We start from the raw sequence: 26,498 nt of genomic DNA on the forward strand, positions 1-26,498 counted from the left end.
TATTACCTTGGGGAAATGCAGACTAGAATACTGCAATCACTGGGCAGCAAATGATATTACCTGTGATGTATTTCAGTCTTCTTGCAAATCTGGCCTGTTAGGAGTGTATACACGATACGAAAATCAGAAGTAAAATTTCGTCCGACGAACGATATGCCGATTTTCGGATTGTTAGTATAGTGCTTTCGACAGCCGATTACAAATTTTCGAACGACAAAAACTGGATATGCAGGCTATAACATTTTTATCGTACAACAACACAATGTCCGATTTTCGATTAATTAGTACAGTATTCATCTGAAAAAAAAAACGTAAGAACAAGACTAGGCATGTTCAGAAATGAAAGAACACATACAAAACAATTCAACACATAACATCACTTCTGAAGTTGAATTCTGTCATATAAGAATTTTCATATGAACGTAACCTCTTCACTTTCCATATGAGGCTAGTATGCAACAAAAAATGGACGAAAGATCGTTCAATAATCTGATCGTGTGTACAAGGCTTTAGTGTGCCCTGAGGACCGGAGTTGAGAAACACTGTCCTAGTACATCTAACATTCCCCTCCTTCCAGACTGATAATGCTGATATGATCCCTGTGCTCCTTCATCCAGAGTGTAGGCACTCTAATACAGGAGGTGTGTTACTGGCCAGAGTACCAGGTGGAAACAGAGGAATAACAGCCTTAAAAAAAAGAAAACAAATGCAGCCACCATGTATAAGGATTGGTAGGCTGAAATATATTGCATTTTTGGTTTTGGGGTTAATACCGCTTTTAGAGAACAGATTTTAAAAAACGCATAACATGAAGTAATTTATATGGAAATGCACAGCGCACACAATGATGTCTGGGTGCAGTGAAATAATCAGTTTGATCCACTACATGGAAATCATTCCAAATGAACATGTACTGTAACTCATAACTGACAATTTAGGTTATGTTTTAATTTTATAACTGTTCCTGACATGAATATGATTTGTAATACATGTTGACGGATAATCTGAAGAAATATTACAATTCTCGTTGGCATTAATTGGGAAAGAATGCAATTTGAATGGTTCCAATCATTTCTCTGATCGTTTCCCATTTTGTTTGCATGGCTTAAGTATGGAGACATTTTAAAATTAAATTGTATTTTAAAAAGAAGGTACTGTATGCACAACATTTTAATTGCCTCTAAAGAACCTGAATGTTTAGGTTTTCATCCACCATGTACATATTAAAAACACATGCAATGTCTTTCATTGTAATTGTTATATGACTAATGGAATACATTAATACATATTTGCCATTTTGAATTTTATTATCAACTTTGAAAAAAATTTAAATCTTTACACATAGTAATTCTTTTGCATTCAATATATTTTTTTTTGTTAATGCAGATCTATAGATAATAGTTAAGCCAGCCATACATGGATCTGAATTTGGTCAGTTGTGTACAAGCAGCCTATCAATAGTAGCTGACAACATTAATCATTGCATTCTGTTGGCAGGGAATGCTCCCCTCCAGCATTAGACAATAGTGATGCGGTAGGAAATCAGGAAGGGAAGAAGGAAAGAAAATTGCATCATCCCTGGCCTGCCTTAAAGGGATTGTAAAGGCAGAAGGTTTTTTTTTTTTTAATCTTAATGCATTCTAGTATTAAGATAAAAAAAACCTTCTGTGTGCAGCAGCCCCCCCCCCCCTCCCCCCAGCACCCCCTAATACTTACCTGAGTCCGTCTTTATCCAGCAATGTTGCAGGAGTTTCTCAGCTGCCTGGGACTCCCCTCCTCATTAGCTGAAACATCCACGTTGCGCGATTGGCTCCCGCTGCTGCCAATCACAGTCAGTCAGTTTATCAGAAGAGAGAGGGGGCAGGGCCGGGTTGCGGCTCCGTGTCTGAATAGACATAGAGAACTGTGACTCGGCTCGGGTGCCCCCATAGCAAGCTGCTTGCTGTGGGGGCACTCAACAGGAGGGAGGGGCCAGGAGAAAACAAGAGGGTTCTGAGAAGAGGAGGATCCAAGCTGCTCTGGGCAAAACCAACTGCACAGAGGAGCTAAGTATATGTTTGTTATGAAAAAAACAAAAAAAAAAAACAAGACTTTACAATTACATTAATAACCATTGTAATTCTGTTGAACAACTCTTGGTAAATATTCATTCATGTCAGACAGCAAGCTAGATCCCCAACCTCTCTTTTCTTCTTGCAGGAAAAAGAAACAGATAGGTCAATGAACATTCCCTGTGACTGGATAAAAAGTAGTGATCGACCGATATCGTTTTTTCATTGCCGATACCGATATTTTGGCGATTGCATATCAGTATCAGCCGATATTGGCCGATATTTTTGTACATTTCAAATTTTGCAAAATAATCACAAATTTTGCCAAAAATCTATTACTGAACATGTAAAACTTTATTTATTAACATTTTTAACATTAACCTCCATGGCGGTATGATTGTTTCCGATATTAGGTGCTGAATAGAGTTGAGCGGACACCTAGATGTTCTGGTTCGAGTAGTTCGGGCGAATTTCATGAAAATGTTCGGGTTCGGGATCCAAACTCAACCCAAACTTGACCCCGAACCGAACCCCATTGAAGTCAATGGGGACCAAAACTTTTGGGCACTAAAAAGGCTGTATAGCCCTGGAAAGGGCTAGAGGGCTGCAAAATGCATCACAATGTAGGTAAATCCCCTGCAAACAGACGTGGATAGGGAAATGACTTAAAATAAAATAAATACAAATTAACCAATATCAAATGGCAACTTGGAGGAGGAGGTGGAATAGGAGGTTGGGGTGGCGTCAGGTGGGAATGCTATGGGAGTTAAAGTTCTCATCACAGCCAAAAAGAATTCATGTCTGCCTGCAGTCCCATAGGCCTCATTCACTGACTCAGGGCCATGGCAACCATACATGTGAGTTGAAGAGGAAAAAGAGCAAAAAAAGGTTAATGTCACGCACCAAAGCAGCAGGCGATTAACTGAATTTTAGGCCCCTGACACCCAGACAGAGGAGAGGTCATTTGACAGCAAAAAGAGGTTAATGTCACGAGGATTCAAAAGACTTGCAAGCACAACATTTTTAATATGTTCATGCTTCTCAAAACATATATCAATCAAATCTCTTTGGCTTGACAGACCATCATTTGAAAGTTGGAGGGTGCTGTGTGCCATGACACTGAGGTATGACATATCATCAAGCCTCTTTCCTTTCCGCAGGTTTGCTCCACTGTCTTGAAGAAGCACAAGCATCCCTCGGTCTTTGTTGATTCCCCAGTCTTCAAGCATGCCTAGAAATATTTCTCTACTATACTCAGTGTGGGATCCTTGCATCACTTTTGTATTCAACACCAATTGCCTTTTTGTCCATCCGCTGTCAATGAAGTGGCATGTAAGAATCATTAGTGACTCTGACTCTGTTTATCCTGACCAGCAGTCAGTTGTGAATGAGTTGCCAGGATTCTCTGGTTGCAGCATAGCCTTTACTTTGTCAACAACCTTTTGGTGAATCTATCCCAGCATTTCTGTTTGATAATACTCCTCACTCTTTAGTGTGTAGCTTGGCTCAAGTATGGACATCAACCGCTTAAATCCTGAGTCAGAAACCATTGTAAATAGCTGGTTATCATCTCTGCGATTTCTCTGTCCAGCAGTTGGGATTTTCCATCTGAATCTAGACAGTGACACCTGTTTTTTTCAGAAAAATATCTGTTATTGTTGCCTGGGATAGTGGAGGAGGTATTTCAAAATCACATTGATATTCATTTTGTTTTTTCTGTGCTGCATGATATAATTCAATATGATAAACTCTTAGATGGTCCCAAAGATTTGACATATTTTTGTTTTTTGCAGTTACTGATCCCATGCTTATATTGTTTGTGCATGTGTTGCACACTGCTACTTTTCCTGGAGAAGGTTGAGATGAGAAATAGTCCCAGACCACACTTTTTCTTTTTCTCTCCTCATCCATCTCCATTGTAATTTGAAAGACACAAAAAAGTTAAAAAAAATGGCTTGCTGGCACCCTGTTGTGGGTCGGTCGTTGGCTGACGCATGGCAGTTTGGGTGGCTTGCTGACAACCTTGTGGGTTGGTGGCTGATGGCTGGCACCCAGTTGTGGGGTGGCTGGCTGCTGTCATCCTGTTGTGGGTTGGTGGCTGACACCTGGCAGTGTGGGTGGCTTGCTTGCTGGCACCCTGTTGTGGGGTGGCTGGCTGCGGTCACCCTGTTGTGGGTCAGTGGCTGATGCCTGGCAGTGTGGGTGGCTTGCTGATTTGCTGGCACCTTTGTGGGTCGGTGGCTGACGCCTGGCAGTTTGGGTGGCTGGCTGGTACCCTGTTGTGGGTTGGTGGCTGATGCCTGGCAGTGTTGGTGGCTTGCTTGCTGGCACCTGTTGTGGGGTGGCTGGCTGCTGTCACACTGTTGTGGGTCGCTGGCTGACGCCTGGCAGTGTGGGTGGCTTGCTGAGTTAATGGCACCCTTGTGGGTCGGTGGCTGATGCCTGGCAGTTTGGGTGGCTTGGTGTCACCCTGTTGTGGGTGCCTGGCTTGCTGGAACACTGTGGTGGGTGGGTGGCTGGCTTGGTGTCACCCTGTTGTGGGTGGCTGGCTTTGTGTCACCCTGTTGTTGGTGGCTGACTTGCTAGAACACTGTGCTGGGTCGCTGGCTTGGGGGTCACCCTGTTGTGGGTGGCTGGCTTGCTGGAACACTGTGGTGGGTGGCTGGTTTGCTGGAACACTGTGGTGGGTGGCTGGCTTGGGGTCACCCTGGTGTGTGGGTGGTCTGGCTTGGGGTCACCCTGTTGTGGGTGGCTGGCTTGGTGTCACTCACCCTGGCCTTTTGTGGATGGCTGGCTTGCTGAAACATTGTGTGGTGGCGGATGGCTGGCTTGGTGTCATCTGGGTGGCTGGTTTGCTCGCTGGAACCCTGTTGTGGGGTGGCTGGCTGCTGGCACTCTGTTGTGGGGTGGGTGGCTGGATGCTGGTCTGTCACCCTGTTCTGTTGTGGGTCAGACACCTGGCACCCTGTGATGGGTGGCTGAGGCCAGGGCCTGTGGGTGGATGGATGGCACTTTGACCGGATTGCAGCTGGCTGCACAGTGCGCATGAGGCTGTCCGAGGCATGGGAGGCGGTCTTAGAAGGCAGGAAGTGTGCAGCGCAACATATGCAATGACGTAATGAAAATATCGGCAATATCGGTAACTTCAGAGGCCGATTCCAATATATCGGGGAAAGTGCATATCGACCCCCGGTATATCGGTGTTGCCGATAATCAGTCGATCTCTAATAGAAATCCACACTAATGAAATCATCTTTCTGTTCTCTCCTCTTATCACAAGCCTTTGGTACGAGATGAAAAGTACATTATAATGCAATATAGGGGTTGATTTACTAAAATTGGAGAGTACAACATCTAGTGCAGATCTGCAGAGAACCCAATCAGCTTCCGTTTTTTTTTTTTTAAATCAAAGCTTTATTGAACAAGCTGAAGTTAGAAGCTCATTGGCTACCATATGCAGCTGCACCCTATTTTGCACTCCCCATTTTTAGTAAATCAACCCCATAGAGTCTAATTGGCTTAGAATTCTGTCCCATTCTTTCCTATGCCTACTGTGAAGGAGCTAGTAGGAGGCTAAAAAGAACATGGTTGAACTACTATTTGAAATACATTTAGTAATGTTTTTTTATTATTGCATAACTGGATTAAATATGAGATCATTTTTTTTTTTTCTTATCTACCTATAGTCCTGTATTAAAGTGCAAATATATGGAAAGGACTTAACTGGAAGCAGCATATTTGTCTTTGCTCAGATACAATATTACATTTCAACTTGACCGTGATGATAGCTGCTCATAACACTGCTGGGTGCTTTCTCAGATCAGAAATTTTCCACAATGGTTTCTGTACAAGAAACATCTTCTGATGATACCCTCTCATAAAAGCCTAAGGGCTTACAAACTCTAGATTTCTGGTGCCCAACAAGCAGCCAGCAAGACCCATGCAGCCTCTCAGAGTTCCAAGTTTGGTCTGCTGTGCTCCAGACCTCTGTTCAAGTCTAGAGCACAGTGGTCTGCCTGCTGAGTAACAGTGGCTCTGGCAGGCTTTGGTGATGAAACCTTCAGCTGTTAGGGCGTAGGTACTCAACCTGTGGCCCTCCAGCTGTTGTAGAAGTAATGGTTGTAATCAGGCCTTTTTTTTTCAGAGAATAGGTGCAGGAACTCCCCTCTCCCATGTAACCCCTTGTCTCCACCGCCTACCCACCTCCAAGCACTGCCCCTTGTTTCCACCCCCTACCCACCTCTCAGTACCACCTATTTTAGAGAAAACTGGACCAAGTATCATTTTGTGGTGCTAAGTAATCTGTATGAAATTTGGTAATTATAATAAGAAAATAAGTAAAATTAATCCCATGCAGACAGCAAGAATAAACCTCCCCCACAGGAAAAATAGACCCCCCCACTGACGCAATAGGACACTACCAACAATAACAGCTCCCCAATGCATGGCAATATAAAGTACTTATAATAGCAAATTTATGAAAACTAAGCTATTTGGGTCATGTCATGGGCTGTACCTAAAGTATATTTTGCACTGGTTTAGATATTCTTTTTCAGCACCCTCAGAAAGCTTTGGATTGAGGACAGGAAAAGTAATGTTGTTTCTGTAATTATTTTACCCACCTTTATGTTAATGTTTTTACCTTAATGCCACCCACATTATCTGGATGTTTCTCTTGGGCACTATGTAAATATAAAAAATCCTAAATATCACATTGGCAGATGCTAGAGAAACTTCAGATAACCAAAGTCTGCTTGAGCCAAGAAGTCTGTATATAATTTGAAGCCAAAAAATTCTGCAATTTCTCTAAATATAGCATTTTTATTCTTTCTAGATTATCTATGTACATCCTTTATACACTTGGTAGTCATGCCTTTGGATTTAGCATTATATTGGTATTTATCTGCTCTTGTATAATGTTTGGTTTAGTTAATTAAATCTGCTATTTTATTGACTATAAGTGTGGGATATGAAAAAAATTGAGCATAACCTATTTGGCTGCAGCATCGGTCTGATGCTGCAGCTAGGTCACAGGAGTGCAGAAATGAGAGCTCCTAAAAGCGTGACATTCATTTTTGTCCTGTAATAGAGTCCCTATTTTCTCACCATGGTCAGATGCAGGCACATGCCCCTTTAGCTTTTTTTCTCACAACCTCCTGGTTTGCCACACACACCCAAGAAAGAAGTGTTTTGCTTCCCGCACTCAGCAGTTGAGAGAGGCCACACCTGATGAGGCAGAAGTAGCTGGGAAAGTGATGCGCAACCAGGTGAGAGGCACTTCACTTTCAGAACTGGTATGCGAGCAGCTGGGGAGAAGCCTAATAATATGCAGCTAAAGACTCAGCTATTGTAGAGAGCAACTCCCCAGTACTACCATAGCTCTCTAGTTTCAATGGGGTGACACTTTATCCTTAGATCATTCCAGTTGTTCATTTGTGTTACCAGAACTACCTTTTACTTAGCTTTGAGGGACACTGTCTATGAGGATAATCACAATGAGCTGGGTTATTTACTTATTTTTACTGAAGTAGTGATTCTCAGCTAGACTTTCTGTTGCTATAAAGTCTTCTAGAGCAATGGTTCACAATCTTAGTAAGACCAGGGCCTAGAAAATCCTAAATTCTCCAAAACCTTCCATGCCCCAATTGTAAAAAAAAAATATATATATATATATATATATATATATATATATATATTTAATCAAGAGGGGGGTTATATAATCAAGAGGGGGAGAGGGATTCTAGGAAGAAGTCATGTGTGGTGTGACCGGAGGAGCCGGGTGATGTTGATGCCGCAAAAGTGATGGATCGCGGCTGCACAGTGAGATTTAAATGCGTTTTTACTTTTTTTTTCTGTAAGTGCAATACTTTAATACAATTCTTGGTACTTGTTTTACTACACCATGAAAGACCATTTTATGTTTGCTTAAGTATATTGGCAGTAGAGGAGGTAGAGATCAGCAGTCTAAAGGGGAAATACACCAGGTGTTCTATCAAAGGGGAGAAGATCCATCTTAAAGAATCCTAGGAAGACAGTGGATCTCATATCCATACCCCCTGTGGGGGAAAATGCCTAATTACCAAAGTTTTAGGTCCTATATTTGAGGTGAGCACATTGGAGGAAAGTTGGTGGGACCCACTCGCATGTTGGTGATAATTTTTCATACTACAGGGCACAGAGTTCAGGAAGAAACTGTTTGGACATATAAAATATATCTTTGGGACTGTATGTATTATTACTGGACTTTGAATGTTTTTTTTCTCACAGATTTAAGTATGGTATTAAATATTTTATATGTATATACAGTATTTATATATTTTTTTTTTGCACATTTATCATATACCTAATGTTACTTAGGGCAGCACCACTTGACACATTTTTTACTGTTTACTTGCATATACGGAACACATTTAGTAGTGAGCAGCACTTTCATTTATCTAATTAGAGCCTTTTAGGAGATCACATCATTATTTATCATTAAGTTGTATTCACTTAGTGTAAATTATTCAGATAGCACAGAAGTCTCACTAATTTTCATAATACAGTGTCCTTCTTTGTGTCAAAGATCTGAAGACAAGATCAGCGGTAATGTCCAACTAGCCTGAAATCCAGATTCTCACATGCAGAAACTGTGGTATGACACTAGTACTCAGAATCAGCCTATCTATTCTGAGTTTTAGTTCCTCTCTAGTAGTTTCTTAACTGACATGCAACCAGACTACTGGAAGTGGCCGATAGGTGGCTAACCTGTCTCTAGCCTATGCTGGTTATCGAGCTCTAATCCCAGACAAGAAGTGACAGTTAACTAAAATAACAAGTACTGTATTTAAACTATATTTCAATAAACAGGTTCAACTACTAATATACTGGAAGGTGACCTCTACACGCATATGGTAGCACAGACCTAGCTATCTGGCACTGTGCATGTGCAAAATAATATCAATTGGATTGAATTGTCTGTCATATTTATTCAGATACACACTCAAGAAGCTATGGACAGATGCAGTTAGACTATACAGTAAAATTGCCAATGTTAAAATCCTGGTGTTAAGGTGTTTAGAGTAAAGTGTTAATATTATGGTGTTGAATTACAGGGAATTAACACTATTAGTGTAAACAATCCTCTCTATCTGGTGAAAATACAGAGTTGAACAACTTTTATGAGTGTTAATTTAGTTCAACTCTGAACAGTGTGGGTTATATAAACACCAGCAAAGTGTTAAAAATAACTCCCACAAAGTTAAATAAACACTGGCGCTTTTACTGTGTATTAGAACATAGGGATACTTGCAAATTAGTCCCTTTTGAGATGGAGTTGGCAGCAGGGACAGGACATGTGGATGAGACTTTCAGTCTCTCTTTCCACTTCCTTTTTCTGGAGTTTTAAAGTCTGTCTCCCAGAGACAGGAAGTTCTTATACAGAATTATACATGAAAACGTCATCTGTGACGAAACGTCGTCAGGGCACGGCGTACTGACGTCATCCGATCGCGACCAGAGAGTGCGGGCGAGCGAAGCCGTTCGGCCGACGGCTGCATACAATTGCTCATTCCATCCTGGTTTCTGTGAGTGTTCTTGCTTTTATTTTTGGAATAAATTTTACTGTTTTACGCTATGGGAGCCTCTCTCTCTCTTTTTGAATGGTGAACATTGGGAACATCTGAGGATCAGTTGCTCGAGTCTATTGTCGGACCCCCAACCATTTATTATCATACAAGCGTGGTTGATCTAAAGATCTGGTAAGAGGCGACCCCTACTGGTTCCTTTTCGGTACTGAATCTTGGTGTTTCATTGGAATCTGATTTTTACACACTTTGATTTCGTTCACATGGTAAGAGGCTCATCTAGCTGGTGATGGTTCTACACCTACCTTTCATCATTGTTTTTCACTTTGGCACATATATTATTGTCGTCTGGTAAGAGGCAACTTCAGCTGGAATTTATTAATTGGTTTATATACACCTACCCTTATTTATATTTGGTAAGGGGTATTTAACACAAATAATTTCTTTAATTTACACTTGTCCACTGTTAATAGAGGTCTTTGGTGGTGGTCTAATTTATACACACGATATCCTCAAGTCACATTGGTGATATTTATCTAGTTGTTGGGTTTTACGCTATTGCGTTATTTTACATTTCTTTCATGATCCAATGACCATTGAGTCTACCGCTCACGTGGGCCTGGATCTTCTATCAAGGTGACAAGATTCATAGAGCATCTGCTTTTCTCTTACCTGAATCTGGTAAGCCTATACCCTTAAGGGAGTCTGGTCCAGGATTACATCTAGGATTTTGTCATCATCATTTATTATTGGGACTTTATGGACTTTACATCTCCATTTATCATACTTAGCGCAACTTAATTTACAAATATTCTACAGGGTGTGGTCACACTTGAAGTTGCTGCTGTTCAAAATTATTTTCTTTAAGCGCGGTTAATCCCCCTCTATATAGAATTATACATGACACTGTGATATTAGCAGCTAACACTAGGGGGAAGCAGATCCATACACACGTTTGGTGAAACTGTATATCTTGGCAGCTGAATTGTGAAAGTCTTTGTATGGTATTGTTAGTTTCTGTTACAAATGTTATTAGTTGAGTGAATGGAATCCAATTAAGGAATTGGCAGAGATTGGTGGTGGACACTGCATGGTTGGTGAGATGAATGATTCTGGCAGCAGTATTCATGATAGACTGAAGGGGGGATAGCTTGTGTAGTTGTAGGCCAATGAGGAGTGAGTTGTAGTAGTTGAGGCAAGAGGTAACCAGGAAGTAAAATAGTAGATTTGTGGTGTCATTGGTTAACAAGAGGCATATTTTGGAAATATTATGGAGATGAAGACAGTACGATTTGGATTGGGATTGGATGTGAGGATGCAAGAGGGTCCAGGATTACATCAAGCTCCCATTTCTGGGATGCCCACCCTTTCACCAGCCTCATCAGCCTTAGGCTGATAAAAGGGAGGACATGCCAGAAAGGCTTCCCTTCCAGGACCAGTGTGACATCAATCTATTACAGAGGCGGGACTCGATCTGACAGTGGCCGGCTTTGCTACTCCCCGAGTTGTAGGCGTCATCTGACATAGGGGACAATCCTCACTCTGCATGCTCTGGCTTGGTGCTGAGAGGCTTGCCCAGGGCAGTGGAATGACATCCCCCAGCCACACCACTACATGTTCAGTAACTTTGCCTGCTTGTGCAATGATTTTAGCTTTTACAATAAATTCCCTTGTTTTCTTATGTTGCATCTCTTTTGTGTGCCAGATTTTGGCCGTCTTTGTTGGCCAGCGTGGAGTGACATCACTCCAGCGCATGCACAGGAGCTAGTCAATCCAGCACAGAGGTATTGCAGCTCAGTTTACATTCTGCTGTGAGCACAACTGCTGTGAGCAGGCAGACACGTGTATTATATTGCAGACAATACATTGAATGCATCAAAAAGCCTGCCTCCTCAAAGTATGAAATAGTGGATCTTTTTTCTGCTTTAAAAAATGGTTAAAACAATCCATTTAACACTGACAGGGGTACTTTTAAAGGTTAACTTTGATTAATTTAGTTAAAACCTTTATCTAAAAACAGTTTAAAATGGTTAGTTGGAGTTAGGCTCAACAAATGGCCTAAACCGGTGGCAACAAAAGTGAGTACACCCCTAAGTGACAATGTTCAAATTGTGCCCAATTAGCCATTTTCCCTCCCCAGTGCCATGTGTCTCATTAGTGTTATAAGGTCTCAGGTGTGAATGGGGAGCCGGTGTGGTAAATTTGGTGTTATCGCTCTCACTCTCTCATACCGGTCACTGGAAGTTCAACATGGCACCTCATGGCAAATAACTCTGAGGATCTGAAAAAAAGAATTGTTGCTCTACATAAAGATGGCCTAGGCTATAAGAAGATTGCCAAGACCCTGAAACTGAGCTGCAGAATGGTGGCCAAGACCATACAGTGGTTTAACAGGACAGGTTCCACACAGAACAGGCCTCGCCATCGTCGACCAAAGGAGTTGAGTGCACATGCTCAGTGTCATATCCAGAGGTTGTCTTTAGGAAATAAATGTATGAATGCTGCCAGCATTGCTGCAGAGGTTTAAGTGGGGGGCCAGACTGTCAGTGCTCAGAACATACGCCGCACACTGCATCAAAATGGTCTGCATGGCTGTCGTCCCAGAAGGAAGCCTCTTCTAAAGATGATGCACAAGAAAGACTGCAAACAGTTTGCTGAAGACAAGCAGATTAAGAACATGGATTACTGGAACCATGTCCTGTGGTCTGATGAGGCCAAGATAAACTTGTTTGGTTCAGATGGTGTCAAGCGTGTGTGGCAGCAACCAGATGAGGAGTACAAAGACAAGTGTGTCTTGCCTACAGTCAAGCATGATGGTGGGAGTGTCATGGTCTGGGGCTGCATGAGTGCTACAGGCACTGGGGAGCTACAGTTCATTGAGGGAACCATAAATGCCAACATGTACTATGACATACTGAAGCAGAGCATTATCCCCTCCCTTCAGAGACTGAGCTGCAGGGCAGCATTCCAAAATTATAACGACCCCAAACACACCTCCAAGACGACCACTGCCTTGCTACAGAAGCTGAGAGTAAAGGTGATGGAATGGCCAAGCATGTCTCCAGACCTAAACCCTTATGAGCATCTGTGGGGCATCCTCAAATGGAAGGGGGAGGAGCGCAAGGTCTCTAACATCCACCAGCTCCATGATGTCATCATGGAGGAGTGGAAGAGGACTCCAGTGGCAAACTGTGAAGCTCTGGTGAAATCCATGCCCAAGAGGGTTAAGGCAGTGCTGGAAAATAATGGTGGCCACACAAAATATTGACACAATGGGCCCAATTTGGACATTTTCAGGTCAGTACTCACTTTTGTTTCCAGTGGTTTAGACAATAATAACTGTGTCGAGTTATTTTGAGGGGACAGCAAATTTACACTGTTATTCAAGCTGCACACGTAGTACTTTACATTGTAGCAAAGTGTCATTTCTGCAGTGTTGTCACATGAAAAGATATAAGAAAACATTTACAAAAATGTGAGGAGTGTACTCACTTTTGTGATACTGTATATCTGAGTGCAAATACAATTTAAGCTACGCTTTACCAAAATTAAACGGCCTGTAATCCCCCTCCCCTTTTTTTCACTGAATTGTTTCTTGCTTAAAAATGTGGTAAATATAAAATATATGAAAGTAAGCAAATGAATGTATTACACTGAAATGAATTTGTAATATTTGGATTTGACAGATTTGTTTTTCCACTTGGAGCTGGGTGACTCATGCATCTGTCAAGAACAAAATGTAAAAGCTGATTTAGACAAGCACTTAAACGAATGCCCTAGCAGTGCTATTTATTGTAAAAAAAACATGGCTCATCTTTGGCCTTACACTGTATGCAACTTTGATTTTATACGCAACATTATTATGGGCCCTACATTCCTTTATTCAACAAAAACAAATGAAGCCCTAGAAGATAGCCAATACTTCCTATTTGCGCGAGCAATTATTATCTAGGCTTATTATGTTTGCAATAATTAAACTGGCTGGATAGTGCTGACATAACCTACAGTACTTTACAGAGGTAGACACACATTATGGTTTTGAACTGAGAGAGGACATCAACACATTTTAAGTTAGCCCTGCAAAAATCTCAAACAGAATTTGAAGTCAGAACTAAAAACCTAGCAGCCAGTACTATGCAAACTGCATGTGACTGTATAGGTAGGTAAAAGATATATAGATAGGAAACAGTTACATTGGTATTCGATCCGAAAGCAAACATTTATGATATTGCAGCTTGCCAATTCTTAGATGTGATGGCTGCATTTGTTTTATTTTTTAGGCTTTCTTTATTTTTTTTTCACCTGGTGATCCAACCACTAAGTCTGTTGTTTTTTTTCCAAAAAATAACCTGTCCTGCAGATGTAGCAGGTAAGGGGTTGAGCTAAATCATTTAAAACAGACTGGGGTGCTTTACATAAATGAATAAAAGATCATTATTGTAAACATTTACCCCTAAAGGAAAAAAAAAAACTTTTGCTGTAACTGCTTAAAAAGTGTTAGCTGGAGCTTGTTTTCAGTTTGTTAGTGTATTTAAATCTGCGAGTACATCTAACATCCCCGGACTGACAATGCTGCTGTTCAACATTGTCTCTGTTGCTTCTTCATACAGAGTGTAGGCACTCTAATACAGGTGGTGGGTTACTAGTCAGATCACCGGGTAAGAACAGAGGGAAAAAATCCTGAAAAAGCAGCCACCACATCTAATGCTGCAATATATTACATTTTTGATTTGGGGTTTATTACCACTTAAAATCTCTGGGACAAACATGACCATGTTCATTGCAGGTCTATGGGCCCTTTATTGTAATTAATTATGTCTGAAGATTTGCAACTGCTGAAGAGTAGGGGAGAACAGGTTGTGAATGATGGCTTACAGGCTGGAGGGAGTCTGTGAGCGGAAATAGGTAAGTAAATTTTTTTTTCCTATACTCTAGACATTAATGAGCATTTAAACATTGTGGTGTGGGAGCAACCACTCTGCAAGTGAGGATTTTGATTTTCCCCAGAGTTCAGCTTTAAAGGAAACATTGGTTCTGTTAATTTTGAATAGACTTTGTCTTACAATTACTTTAAAAACAAAAATCCAGAACAGGCTATTATTTTGCCAGTAGAACATTGTTCCCTTCACTTCCTGTCCTGTAGACTGAACAGGAATATTTTCCATAGCATACTGCTACCCCTGTAGGGGCCACTTTTGCGAGCTGGTAAAAGGGCAGAGGCTGCCTGTTCACCCAAGAAGCAGTCCACTTATTCTGGCTACAATAAACAGTCTCGGGTTTTTCTTTTTAGTATTTTAATGCTTAAAGTAACTTTAACAGGAGAGGGGCTAGGGCATAGGATAATCCAAAACTATTCGTTTTCAGCAATGAGAGGACAGTCTTCTTCTTCAGCAGTAGATATGAATGTTGGATATTCTGCGGAACCTGATTATCTTCCACTTCTGCAAAACTGCTGGTACCCAGTTCTCTGGAACACTACAAAGTCACAGGGATTAGTTTAGGGCAGTGATGGCAAACCTTGGCACTCCAGATGTTTTGGAACTACATTTCCCATGATGATCATACACTATGCAGTGTAGTTAAGCTTCATGGGAAATGTAGTTCTAAAACATCAGGGGTGCCAAGGTTCACCATCACTGGTTTAGGGTCTTCACACAGAGTGTGTCAACAGCTGGATTCACTTTTGAATCTGAATTTTTTTGTTGCATGGACACTGTTGAGTAATTATTTATTAGCTTAGTGTCTTTACTCATAAGTCCCCAGGACAGCTGCCACCTTCCAGCTTCCTCCAGACACAGTTCACTCATTGAGATGGCACCTCTCCATACCAGATCCCCTCTGGTAAGGTTCTGCAATCAGCTTCTAAGCAGATCCATCCAGGCCCTCAGCCATGACACCACTGAGGCCTCTAGAGCAACTGTACATTCCATGGGCTGCCTGAGGGCAGCAACCCCTCTGGCTCTGGAACCCTCCTGAAGAAAAGGAACCCAGGTCTCCAGTGCTTCAGACTATGTATCACCACTCCAGCCAACCTTCTGGACGCTTCTCTCCAGGGATTGGCTGGAACCTGATAAATATTCAGGCTGGTTTTGAATCTTCCACCCTAAGAAGCTTCCAGAGACATGAGGAAGCAAGCAAACCCCAAGTGTATGAAATCCCAAACAGGCTAGGTCAAATGATCACTGCTCCCTTGATTACAGAAGGAGCTAAAAAATTAATTTTCCTAGCATCTTAAGCTAGGAGGGTGCTACATCAGTGGAAGGGAAATCTTGTCTTATTTCACTAGTCCTGATGGCAATCCGAATTTTAGATTTACTCATATTCTTATTCCTGGTAACATTGGTAAATAGATAAATATCCCTTATAGGGTAATGATGGCACAGACTGCATAAAAACCTGACAGTTCTATTTTCTCACCACTCTATCCATATTAAAAAAGTTTTCCAATCCTTCCAAATTTGGCAGATGTCAAAACTGCTGAGTAATTCCTCGATACAGGTAAAATAACTTAACTGCTTTAGAGTGTATATGTAGAGTAAAGTGATTTATTACAAGTGCTGTTCATAGCAATTGATTATAAAAAGAATCTGAAATGCCCTTTGTGCTTCACTCAGGAAGAATTTAAGTCCTAACAGTTTCAAGGTTCACTGACAGCAAAACAAGCAGACTGTAGTAATGCTGCCTTTAGGCTTCATCGGAACATTCACTAGCTGTGCTACAATGCAATAAGATTCAAGTTGATAGGACATATTCAATCAACTCACATTTCATCAATGCAACAAAACAGTTCAATGCACGTTTTCACAGCCAATACACTCCAAAAAAGGGCTGTGAACCCTATAATAATTTCTGCAGCCCACTGGAAAGGTATGTAATACACCTTGCAAATGATGGGGTCGATTGCGTGTGCAAGAGAAATGCAAGTACTAAAGGTAGGTAACAGCAGCCACCTCATCTATTTGTTTTCTGAGCATGGTTTGTCTCAGAATCCTTCAGCTCTTACAATTCCAAAATTGACTGAGCCCAAGTCTAAGCCTCACTCCACAACCCACAATGCAAAGCATGTGCCTTTGCTAAAAGGGACATTATTTGCATTGTAGAAACTGGGTCATGCCAAAGCTCAATCCTGCGTACAACTGCCTTCTAATATTGGGACTTTGAGGTGGCACAAAAATAAATAAATAAAAAAAACATAAAATCAATTTTATTTAGCATAAAATGTTGAAAAAATTAAAAAATCCACACACAGTGTATGTACAATGGGTAATTTTGGGATACCCGAATAAATACACATAAACCTCTAATCAATACCTCTAATGCTCTATAATAAAATGTACAAATGTACTCAAATAGAGCGTGCCAGCTTTGTACTGGCACTGCTACTGCACTGCAAGGGCTAAATGCTCATTAATGTCTTGGGTACTGGTTAAAAAAAATGGCTGTGCCTGTAGCCTTTTCTCTCTTACACTTCAGCAGTCACCGGTCCTCTGACATCATCTCATAAAATTCAGGGCTCTTAGATGTACACTGGATGTGAGGAAGCCATGGGACAATCCGTAAGCCAGAATGTAGGGGAGCACTTTTTTTTTTTGGTACCCTAGACTTAAATGAACATTTACCCTATGCAGTGTGGGGGCAGCCCTACTGCAAGGGAGGATTTTTCTTTTCCATGGAGAAGGATATTTCTTCTACATAGCATGGTGACAGGCCACATAGTTCAGACAGATAGCTGCATGCACTTCCTCCAGGTCTTGAGATATTAGGACCTTCTGCATCTTTCCAGGAAAGTTCTCCTTCTCTTCTTTTACCTGGGTTACATCTTCCATATACTTACTCGTACCTCGGTCAAAAGGATATAAGGACTCTTTCTTCTGTTCTTTGCTGCTGTGTCCCAGGAACTTCCAACTTATACCCATGCACAGTTGATCTGGCTCCCTCAGTGCTTGCATTAGGAATCCCCTTTCATTGTGCAGCTTCTTTCCCTATATTCCTCTTATTATTTCATTTTTAACATTGCTCTAACTTGTCCAGTACAGGCGGTCCCCGAGTTACAAACAAGATAGGGACTGTAGGTTTGTTCTTAAGTCAAATTTGTTTGTAAGTGGGGACAGGTACATTTTTTACGTTTAGCTCCAGCCAAATGAATCTTTTTTACGTTTTTTGGATGGAATTGGGAAGGGTTTACACCCCTGTATGATTTGTTTTGCTGTCTTTACCCCTGTTCAGAATATTTCACCTCACTTTCTGTCCCTATGACAACTGTATTTTGAAAATTTTGGGTTGTTGTGGAAACTTAGATTAGTGATAAAGCTTCAGTGGAGACAGCTTTTTCCCATGAGAACTCTTACAGGAGTGAATTTCTCTTCCTAGGGGTAGATTTCTCCTCACTTCCTGTTGTCTCTTTCCGTTTGCAAGTACTAGTCGTTTGTAAGTCAGACGTTTGTAACCTGGGGACCGCCTGTAACTGACATGACATCACACATCTACATGAAATACTAATTTCTCATTGCTCATCTACACTAAGCAATAGTTCTAAATGACCCAGTCACCAGAGATTATTTTCAGCTACCACCCTGTTGTAAGGACACTCCTTCTATCATGGTAACCAAATGCAAACAAAAGGGTTAATTAATAAGCCACTTATTGGCAATTTAGTAACTCTTAACCTGGATTTTATTGGTCATGATAAGTTCACCTTTAGGAGCAAGTTACATATTACACTAATATTTGGTTGTAACAAGTACACTCACCTCACACCACCAGCACTCTCTGATCTGTGACAATGGGTGGGGGATCTTCTCCCCGAACCTACTGTTACTTTTTGAAAGCAGCATGGCAGTGTGGGGTCCTGCCCACACAGCCACATCATTCATTTACAGTTTCCTCAATTAATTGCAAGGGCATTGGTGTAAGCTCTCGTACCTTGATTCTTGCAAAGCAGAAGTTCACCATTAGTGTAAGTGAATTTAATATTTTTGTGTTTTCTTCCACTTCAACATGCACTTCTTACAACCTTTGCTTACAAAAATTTATACTGATGTTATTCCTCCTTTCTAAAACATTTTCTAATTCTGCCCTCCTCAGTACCTTTCTTAAATCATAAGCTGACCTTATATTTTGCATGGATTTTTATATTGAAGATTGTTATATGAATAAGCTGACTGGACAACATATTTTTGTCTTTCTTAGATACACACTTGTGGATATTCTGCGTGCGATACTGCTATCTCTAGAAGCTATGATAGAAGACCCAGAACTTCAAGTGAATGGATTTGTTTTAATAATAGACTGGAGCAACTTTACCTTCAAACAAGCATCCAAGTTGACTCCAAGCATGCTGAGACTAGCAATAGAAGGTCTTCAGGTGAGAGAGCCTTTTTTGTGACACAGTTGCTCACTGTCTATGGTAAATTATATAAGATAGCACTCCAGACAAAACCTGCTTTTGAAAAAATGGGGGTTCAGTCCTCCTGAGATTTTTATTGCTGTGTGTAGCCCATTGGGATACATTTCCGATTGTTTCCTGTTCTGAACCCTTTAGAGCTAAAGAGGGACACAAAGGTTAATAAAATTAACAGCAATTCTAATCTCCCCCATGCTCTTAGAGATATATTTTCCCAATTGGTGACCACACAGGAAGTATAGAGAAGTTCTATACTTATACCACTCTATCCAAAACTTCAAAATATTTACTGGAATTAATTTTAAAACTAGTTATAGCCTACATGTTGTGACAAACAATATTGCACTTGGTACACTTAGAGTCGATCCACACTATCGCGACTTGTCAGGCGACTTGTCAGCCTGACAAGTCGCGCTCCCTCGCAGTCCATTGACCGCTACAGGACCCGTTCTAATAGGAGGGACACAAGTCGCTCCGACTTAGAAAAAGGGTCCTGTACTACTTTGGGGCGACCACGGAGCGACTTGCATAGACTTCCATTATGTGAAGTCCATGCAAGTCGCTCCGAAGTCGTGGTGCACAGGAATGCACAAGTCGCCCCCGAAGTAGTACAGAGTCGTGCCGCCCCAGTGTGAACCGACTCTTAATGCCAAAAGATATGCTTAGGAATATTTATTTATTCCTATCCAAACCAATGGGGTTTGGATGGACATACAAGTTTGGGATTAAAGTGTATGCATAGCCAAAATCTTTTAATTTTAAAGAGATTTCCTCCCACTACTCTTGCATTTGCAGGACAGGAAGTATAGGGGGATCTCTGCAAAGAGACACAGAAACATTTAACTGGCAGCATTTTAACCCCTCCTTACTCTGTACACAACAAAAAAAAGTTTAGGCTATACATATATATGCATACCATTTCAATGCTTGGAGATATATTGTAATACAGTTCTTGCAAGATGTCTCTAACTTAGAAGGTGATCTGAATTGGGTAATTACATAGTAAATGAGGTTTATTTTTTGTAAATATAAATATTCTGTGTACTCTTGGGGGCTAAAACATGCTTGATTTATACATCTAGTGAAAACTGGATGAATCAGTGACGAAGAAGGTGTTCTTGGTAGATCAAATGCTTAATAGTCTTTGATCTAGAAGTTGCTGATCTGCAGCTTCTAGAGTGGACAAGAAGCAATCTTGTATTCAAAGAGTCATGCGGTTGATTTACTACAGGAAAAAAGGCTGCTCTTTTTGCAAGGGAATTTTCACTTTGTAAGGGAAATATGACTTATCTTAGTGAATGTGGGGAAAATCCACTTGGCTATAAATACTCAAGCATGGATTAAAACAAAACAAACAAAAAAAATGCCTTTTTGCTTGTGCATGATTAAATGATGGAAGCTATCAGAGCTTCACTTCATTCACTAAGCCAAATAAAATTCCCTTGCAACGTGACTAGCCTAAAACCTTTAGCAAATCAACCTCCTGGACTCAGCAGAGAGAGAACTGTGTACCTGCAGAATCGTTAGTAAGACCCGAAGATGCACTGTGCACATAGCACAGATTTCCTAACATATTTATTGATGACGATGGAAAATTATTTCCAGATGATTTCCATGAAAAAGTTCACAATTAGATGTGTTTCATTATGATAAAAAATACATCAAACTCTAGTAATAATATTCACAGACTGTAGGTTTAACACTGACCTGGCTGCAACAGCTGATTGTTTCTGTACATACTACTTTCTTAAAATGTATGTACCAATTTTTGTTTGCATAAAGTAGGAAAGGGATAAACCCCTTTCTAGTTGTTCTTTGCTGTTTGTATGCTGCTGTGGATATTTTTTTTACTTCACTTCCTGTCTTGGGGATGCAACAGGAAGTGAAAAGAAATCTCCCTAGAGTAAGCAGAAATCTTGTCTAAGACAGTTGTTGTTAATATGATTGCCCCATTGAAAAATTTCTCCTTACCTCTTGCTCTTCTAACAACTAAAAAATGGTGATTTCCATTTACTTTCTGTCTTGGTTACAGTGGTCCCCAGAACAAGAAGAGGGGTGAAAATCCCCAACAGAGACACAAACCACAATAAAAAAGTGGCAGAGGGTCCTTCCCCACTCTAAAACTAAACTTTAGATACTGTACACTTTAACTGCTTCCCATCTGGCCAATGTGTATAAATGGCTATATGGGAGTTTCATCAATGCGAGAGAGTGTGTATATATACAGCCTTCCACATCCACCACTCATAAATAGCTTCTAGCCTCACACACAGTGGATCACAGATTGGGGTACAGGGCCAATGAAAATAGCTCTGTACCATATGATCACTTTGACCAATCAGAGCAATCACACTTGTAAAAAAAGGCTGCAGGACTGTGGTAAGCACTCAGAGTGTTAAGAAAATATGATCACAACCCACTGCTCTGATATCATTGTATGTCATTGCAGCCAGCCATTGTCTAGGATCACTGCCACTTTACTACAATGTCACCATAGTGACACTGCAATTGCTCTGGTGACAGTATGTAAAAAACGATAAACGTAGACTTTTTTTTTTACATACTGTCACCTGAGAAAGTGCAGTTTACAGTGACATTGTACTGCTATATCAGTAATTATGTACAATGGCTGGCTGCTCTGATATTACTATATGTCAGTGCAGCCAGCCTTTGTCTCTGATTAGCACCACAGCGGTACAATGTCACCAGACCAGTGCAGGCAGTCACATTGTCCCCAATCACCCCCACACCAGTACCAGTGTCACCATAAGGCCTTGCTCACATGTGCAGTGCTCTTGCTTGTTCAGATGCTTTAACACCTTGAACCTGCACAAGCACCCCTTTTCACTTGAATAGGTCACGAACAGCAGGAGATACACCCACTGAAAGTAATAGGACAGGGGGTGTAAATCCTGATGTGAAGCCAAGCTTTGCAGCTGTGGCATTTGTACACCACCCAGCCACTGCCTCTGCAGCTAAAGAGGGTAGTGGTTGGGTGTGGGGCAGTAAAACAGTGGCTCAACCACAAGGTTTTGCCACCACTAGCTCTACATGTGAACCAGCCCTAATAGTGCAATCAGACACAGTGTCTTCATGGTATCATCACTACACCAGTCACAACACTCAAAAATGTGGTATGTATTCCAGAAATTAGATGAGTAATATATAACTCTAAAAAGTCTTAAGGTGCTCCTTGGATTTTGGATTTTTCTTTATGGCTAGGCTGCAAAAAAAGTATGCCTATGCAGTGTGATAGAAATATCTTATTAATTGACAACTTTGTGTAAAAAAATACATTTGTATTTTCTTTCTTGCTTTTTCCAAAACCTTTTGGCAAAAAACATTTTCAGAAGACTCTCTAATTCTTTTAGAAAATACCTTGATGTGTTTTTTTCCAAAATTTGGTCATTTTGTGGGTGTTTCCTGTCTTGGCACTTCAGGAAATCGAGAAATATGATAAATAGTCAGGAAATTAGATGCATATGCACTTATGTATTTATGCAACTTGAAAGCTCAAAGGTGATCCTTGGATTTTGGGTCCCTCTTTGGATCTAGGCTGTGAAAAGTCTACCACACATGGTAGCCTCATACTGGGGAGGTGTAGCATAATGTGTTTTTGGGGTGCAATTAAAAAAAAATGCATACTTCCAAACAATTTGTGAGTTTTCTATAGTTGTAATTTTATAATTTCTTGTTATAATTTTTTGGAAAATGAAGAATGTCCCTTACTTACTACCTTGGACTGTCAACTTTCCAAAAAAAAAAAAGTGTAATTTTGGGGGTATTGGCACAGTGCTGGCAATTCAATGCCTCAGAAATAGAGATAGTCAGTCAGTACATTAGGCTTGATTCACACAGACTAAAATACACTAATTTGCTTTTTTTTTTCCCTGCAAAGAAATGTAGCAGAATACATTTTTGGCATTTTTCTTTTTTTAAGGTCTTTTTTCCTTTATATAGTTAAATGTAAAAAAAAAAAAAAAAAATGGTGATTAAATATCACCAATAAAAAGCTCTATCTATCTAAAAGAAAGTGTTACAGTGTTGCATGACTGAGTAATTGTTATTCAAAGTATGACAGCAGTAAAAACAGAAAAATGGCCTAGATTGGAAGTAGATGTAACAGCCATTAAGTGGTTAATTAATACATTGTTTTTAATAGTAAACTCTCAAAATGGTGCATTATGTCTCTGCTTTAATTAGCAAAGTCCAATGCTGTGTCTTATCTGAAAAAAATTAGTACTTTACAGTGATTGATGATAACTGCTATAGAGACTTAGAATCTTGCTTGAATAAAAAATGCATATATTAGAGCATTGAGTGACTTGTTAAATCATTTGTTTTATGCTGTGTGCTGATGAGGGCCAAAAGACTGAAGAGTTAATTAAATGTATTGCCCCCATTTTTAGAAGTCCTACTGTACTTGTGGTTCTTCAGAAAGAGGGCTTTTTAGTTCCTATCGGCTTGACTCATGTTATGCCAACTATCTTAAGCTGGCCACACATAATTACATAGTTACATAGTAGTTGAGGTTGAAAAAAGACAATAGTCTATCCAGTTCAACCTGTGTAGGTGTGTGTGGACGTATTCATTTCCCATACCCCTGAATGTTTTGATCTTGGAGATGTATGTCCAAGAGTCTTTAAAAAGTAGCCATACTCCCCGCAGTTACTACCATTTGTGGAAGCGAGTTCCACAATCTTATTGCCCTTACTGTAAAAAAACCCTGTGCGTATCCTGCGGTTAAATCGCTTCTCCTCTAATCGCATTGTATGGCCTTGTGTCCTCCTGCACTCCTTGCGACTGAATAGTTTTTTTTATTTGCTAATATCACCATTGAGGTATTTGTAAATCGCTATCATGTCCCCTCTCAGGCGTCTCTTCTCTAGGGAGAATAAATCTCCCTAACTAGCTTAGTTGCCCTTCTTTGGACTCTTTCCAGTTCCAGCACATCCTTTCTGAGGATTGGCAACCAGAACTGAACTGGACAGAAAACTCCAGGTGTGGCCGGACCGGAGTTTTATAAAGTGGCAGGATTGTAGCGGGCTGAACAAAAAACCTGAACCAATTGCCATATCCACACTTTTGAGGCAGATAGGGGAATCCTCCCTGCTGTTCTATTGTATTCTGACTGTGGGGAAACTCTACCACTGTCAGAATACACAAATCAGCCCTGCTGCCATTGGCTGCAGCCACTGATTGAATGACCTTTATGAGCGGTTAATCAGAAGTTCTACTTCAGTGGCCGGGCCCACATGGATCGAAATTCGCCTGATTCCTGCTAAACTGTCCTAATTTCAATCCATCTATGGTCACCTTAATTTAGGTTTCCCTCTAAATCCTACTTCATAGATTTGTGTATTCCATACTTTGCATGGATGAGGGCCTGAGGTCCCCTTACACCTGGGTGACCTGATGCATTACATTAATGTTGGTAATGCACCACAATGGACTGGAACTCAAACCTAAACTATTTTTTGCTGATGCAGTGCACAAGGTAGTGTGTTACTGTGCAATGTGCTACCTTGCAACGCAGATGTACTGGGTATGCGATGGTTAATGCATTGAGGTACCATTCAAAATGAATGTAACCACACTGCACAGCGTTGCGGTATATATTGTACATTGTTATGCAATTTGGTAACTGCAACACATAGATGTAATGCCAGACCAAAACAGCTAAACGTAATTGGAAACGAATGACTTCAGATTAGGCTGTATTTGTGCTATACACCATTAGTTAATTAATTAATTTACAGTTAGACACAGTGGCATAATGAAATCATTTTTATACCTCAAACCACTATTCTAAATGGAATCAGCTAAAATCAGCACCTCCACTTAGCAAGCATCTGGTAAGAAACAAGTGACAAAGGCTTCATAATGTAAAACCGCTGTGCTGTTTATTCATATGAGAGAAATGTACTCACAGTAAACAAAATGTACAAGAGACAGCAAACAAGCCGCTTCAGTCCACCGGCATGAAATTGTCAGCACAAGCTATGCCCTGACGCTTTTCATCGTAGTAGATGATCTCAAGGGGCCAGCTCCTACGATGAAATTTGAACTTATGGCCACCATAAAAATGGCAAGTGGGACACCTTCTGAAACAGAAAAATGACTAGATGATACATCACAGCTGCATAGCTTTGCATCTACCGAACATAATAGCTCTCTTTTATAGGGTTTTATTTTTTTTCTAAATGCTAAGGCACCCCTCTATCTTATATTCTACAATTTCCATTTCATATGAGAAGAAATGAGTACACCCCTAAGTGAAAATGTTGAAATTGGGCCCAACGTGTCAATATTTTGTGTGACCACCATTATTTTCCAGCACTGCCTTAACCCTCTTGAGCATGGAGTTCATTTTCCCCACCCCTGTAAGTTGTTAGGAAGAATCTCCTTTAATTAAAAGAAAATTATCTTTAGTAGCTTTTAACCTATTGAAAAGGCCATCAAGCCTGCAGCTAGAAAGTTTAGCATTTTATTCTGTATGTCAGACAAAAGCCCTCTGTATAGACAGCGACAAGCTAGATAAGAAATATATCATCCATGTAAGAACGACAAAATCTGATTTTACTCATACATCATAGTCATTTTTACATGGCTGAAGGCTTTAAATTCTATGTTTATACCACTATCCTTCAACTTCCCTTAAATTTACTGTCAGGAAGTAAGACATTCGCTTATTGCCCAACATATCAATATCCGTGCCACAGAATGTCATTGCCTCAGTTTTTTACTAAATTATTTGTTTCTTCACACCAGCAACTTGTATGCATTCATTTGATACATCCAAGTACAATTGATTGCTCTATTTAGTCATTAATTTGTTTTTGTAGCAATATCATAATAGCATACAAAATAATTTCCCCACAGAACTCTGTAGCCACCCAGTAATACTTTAATAAGCCTCCGTTCACATTAGGTCACTCCGACTTAGGGGGCGACCTGTGAAGTCGCGTGCAGCGTGACTTCGGCGCGACTTGCACGGACTTCACATAATGGAAGTCAATGCAAGTCGCCTCCAGGTCGCCCCGAAGTAGTACAGGACCCTTTTTCTAAGTCGGAGTGACTTGTGTCGCTCCTATAAGAACTGCTCCTGTACTACACAATGGGAGCGTCACCCTGACAAGTCGCGGTCCAAGTTGTACCAGTGTGAATGCGGTCTAATACCATTTCAGACGCAAAATTATGTTACACAAGCAGTGCCTAATATGTACATTTCAGCATACAGATACTGTATGTTTTGTAAGCTGCAATGAATCGAAAACTCCTTGTGGCCCTAACCAGTAGCTAAAGTTTCACTAATATTACACATCATCTCACCCTTGTTTTTCTTTAGTGTTCCGGTACCCCTTATAAATAGGGAGTTATACTATACAAACATTATCAAACATTATCAAAGCTGTTATATTTTTGATTTCAGGCTTGTCCCCCCCACCCACTGTATTTCACTATTGAATCATCTAGCCA

The 26,498-nt window shown here is 40.6% G+C and overlaps 1 protein-coding gene across 1 annotated transcript in view; it reads left to right on the plus strand.

The window, feature by feature from the left end:
• CLVS2 (clavesin 2) overlaps positions 1 to 26,498 on the plus strand; it is a 101,599-nt gene that overhangs the window by 31,771 nt on the left and 43,330 nt on the right. Inside the window, exon 2 of the mRNA XM_082251909.1 lies at positions 18,806 to 18,980. Within this exon, the coding sequence (XP_082108035.1) occupies positions 18,806 to 18,980 (175 nt within the window). The remainder of the gene's footprint in view (positions 1 to 18,805; positions 18,981 to 26,498) is intronic.

The sequence above is a fragment of the Pelophylax lessonae genome (assembly GCF_965119305.1).
Source record: "Pelophylax lessonae genome assembly, chromosome: 3".
Taxonomy (NCBI): Eukaryota; Metazoa; Chordata; class Amphibia; order Anura; family Ranidae; genus Pelophylax; species Pelophylax lessonae.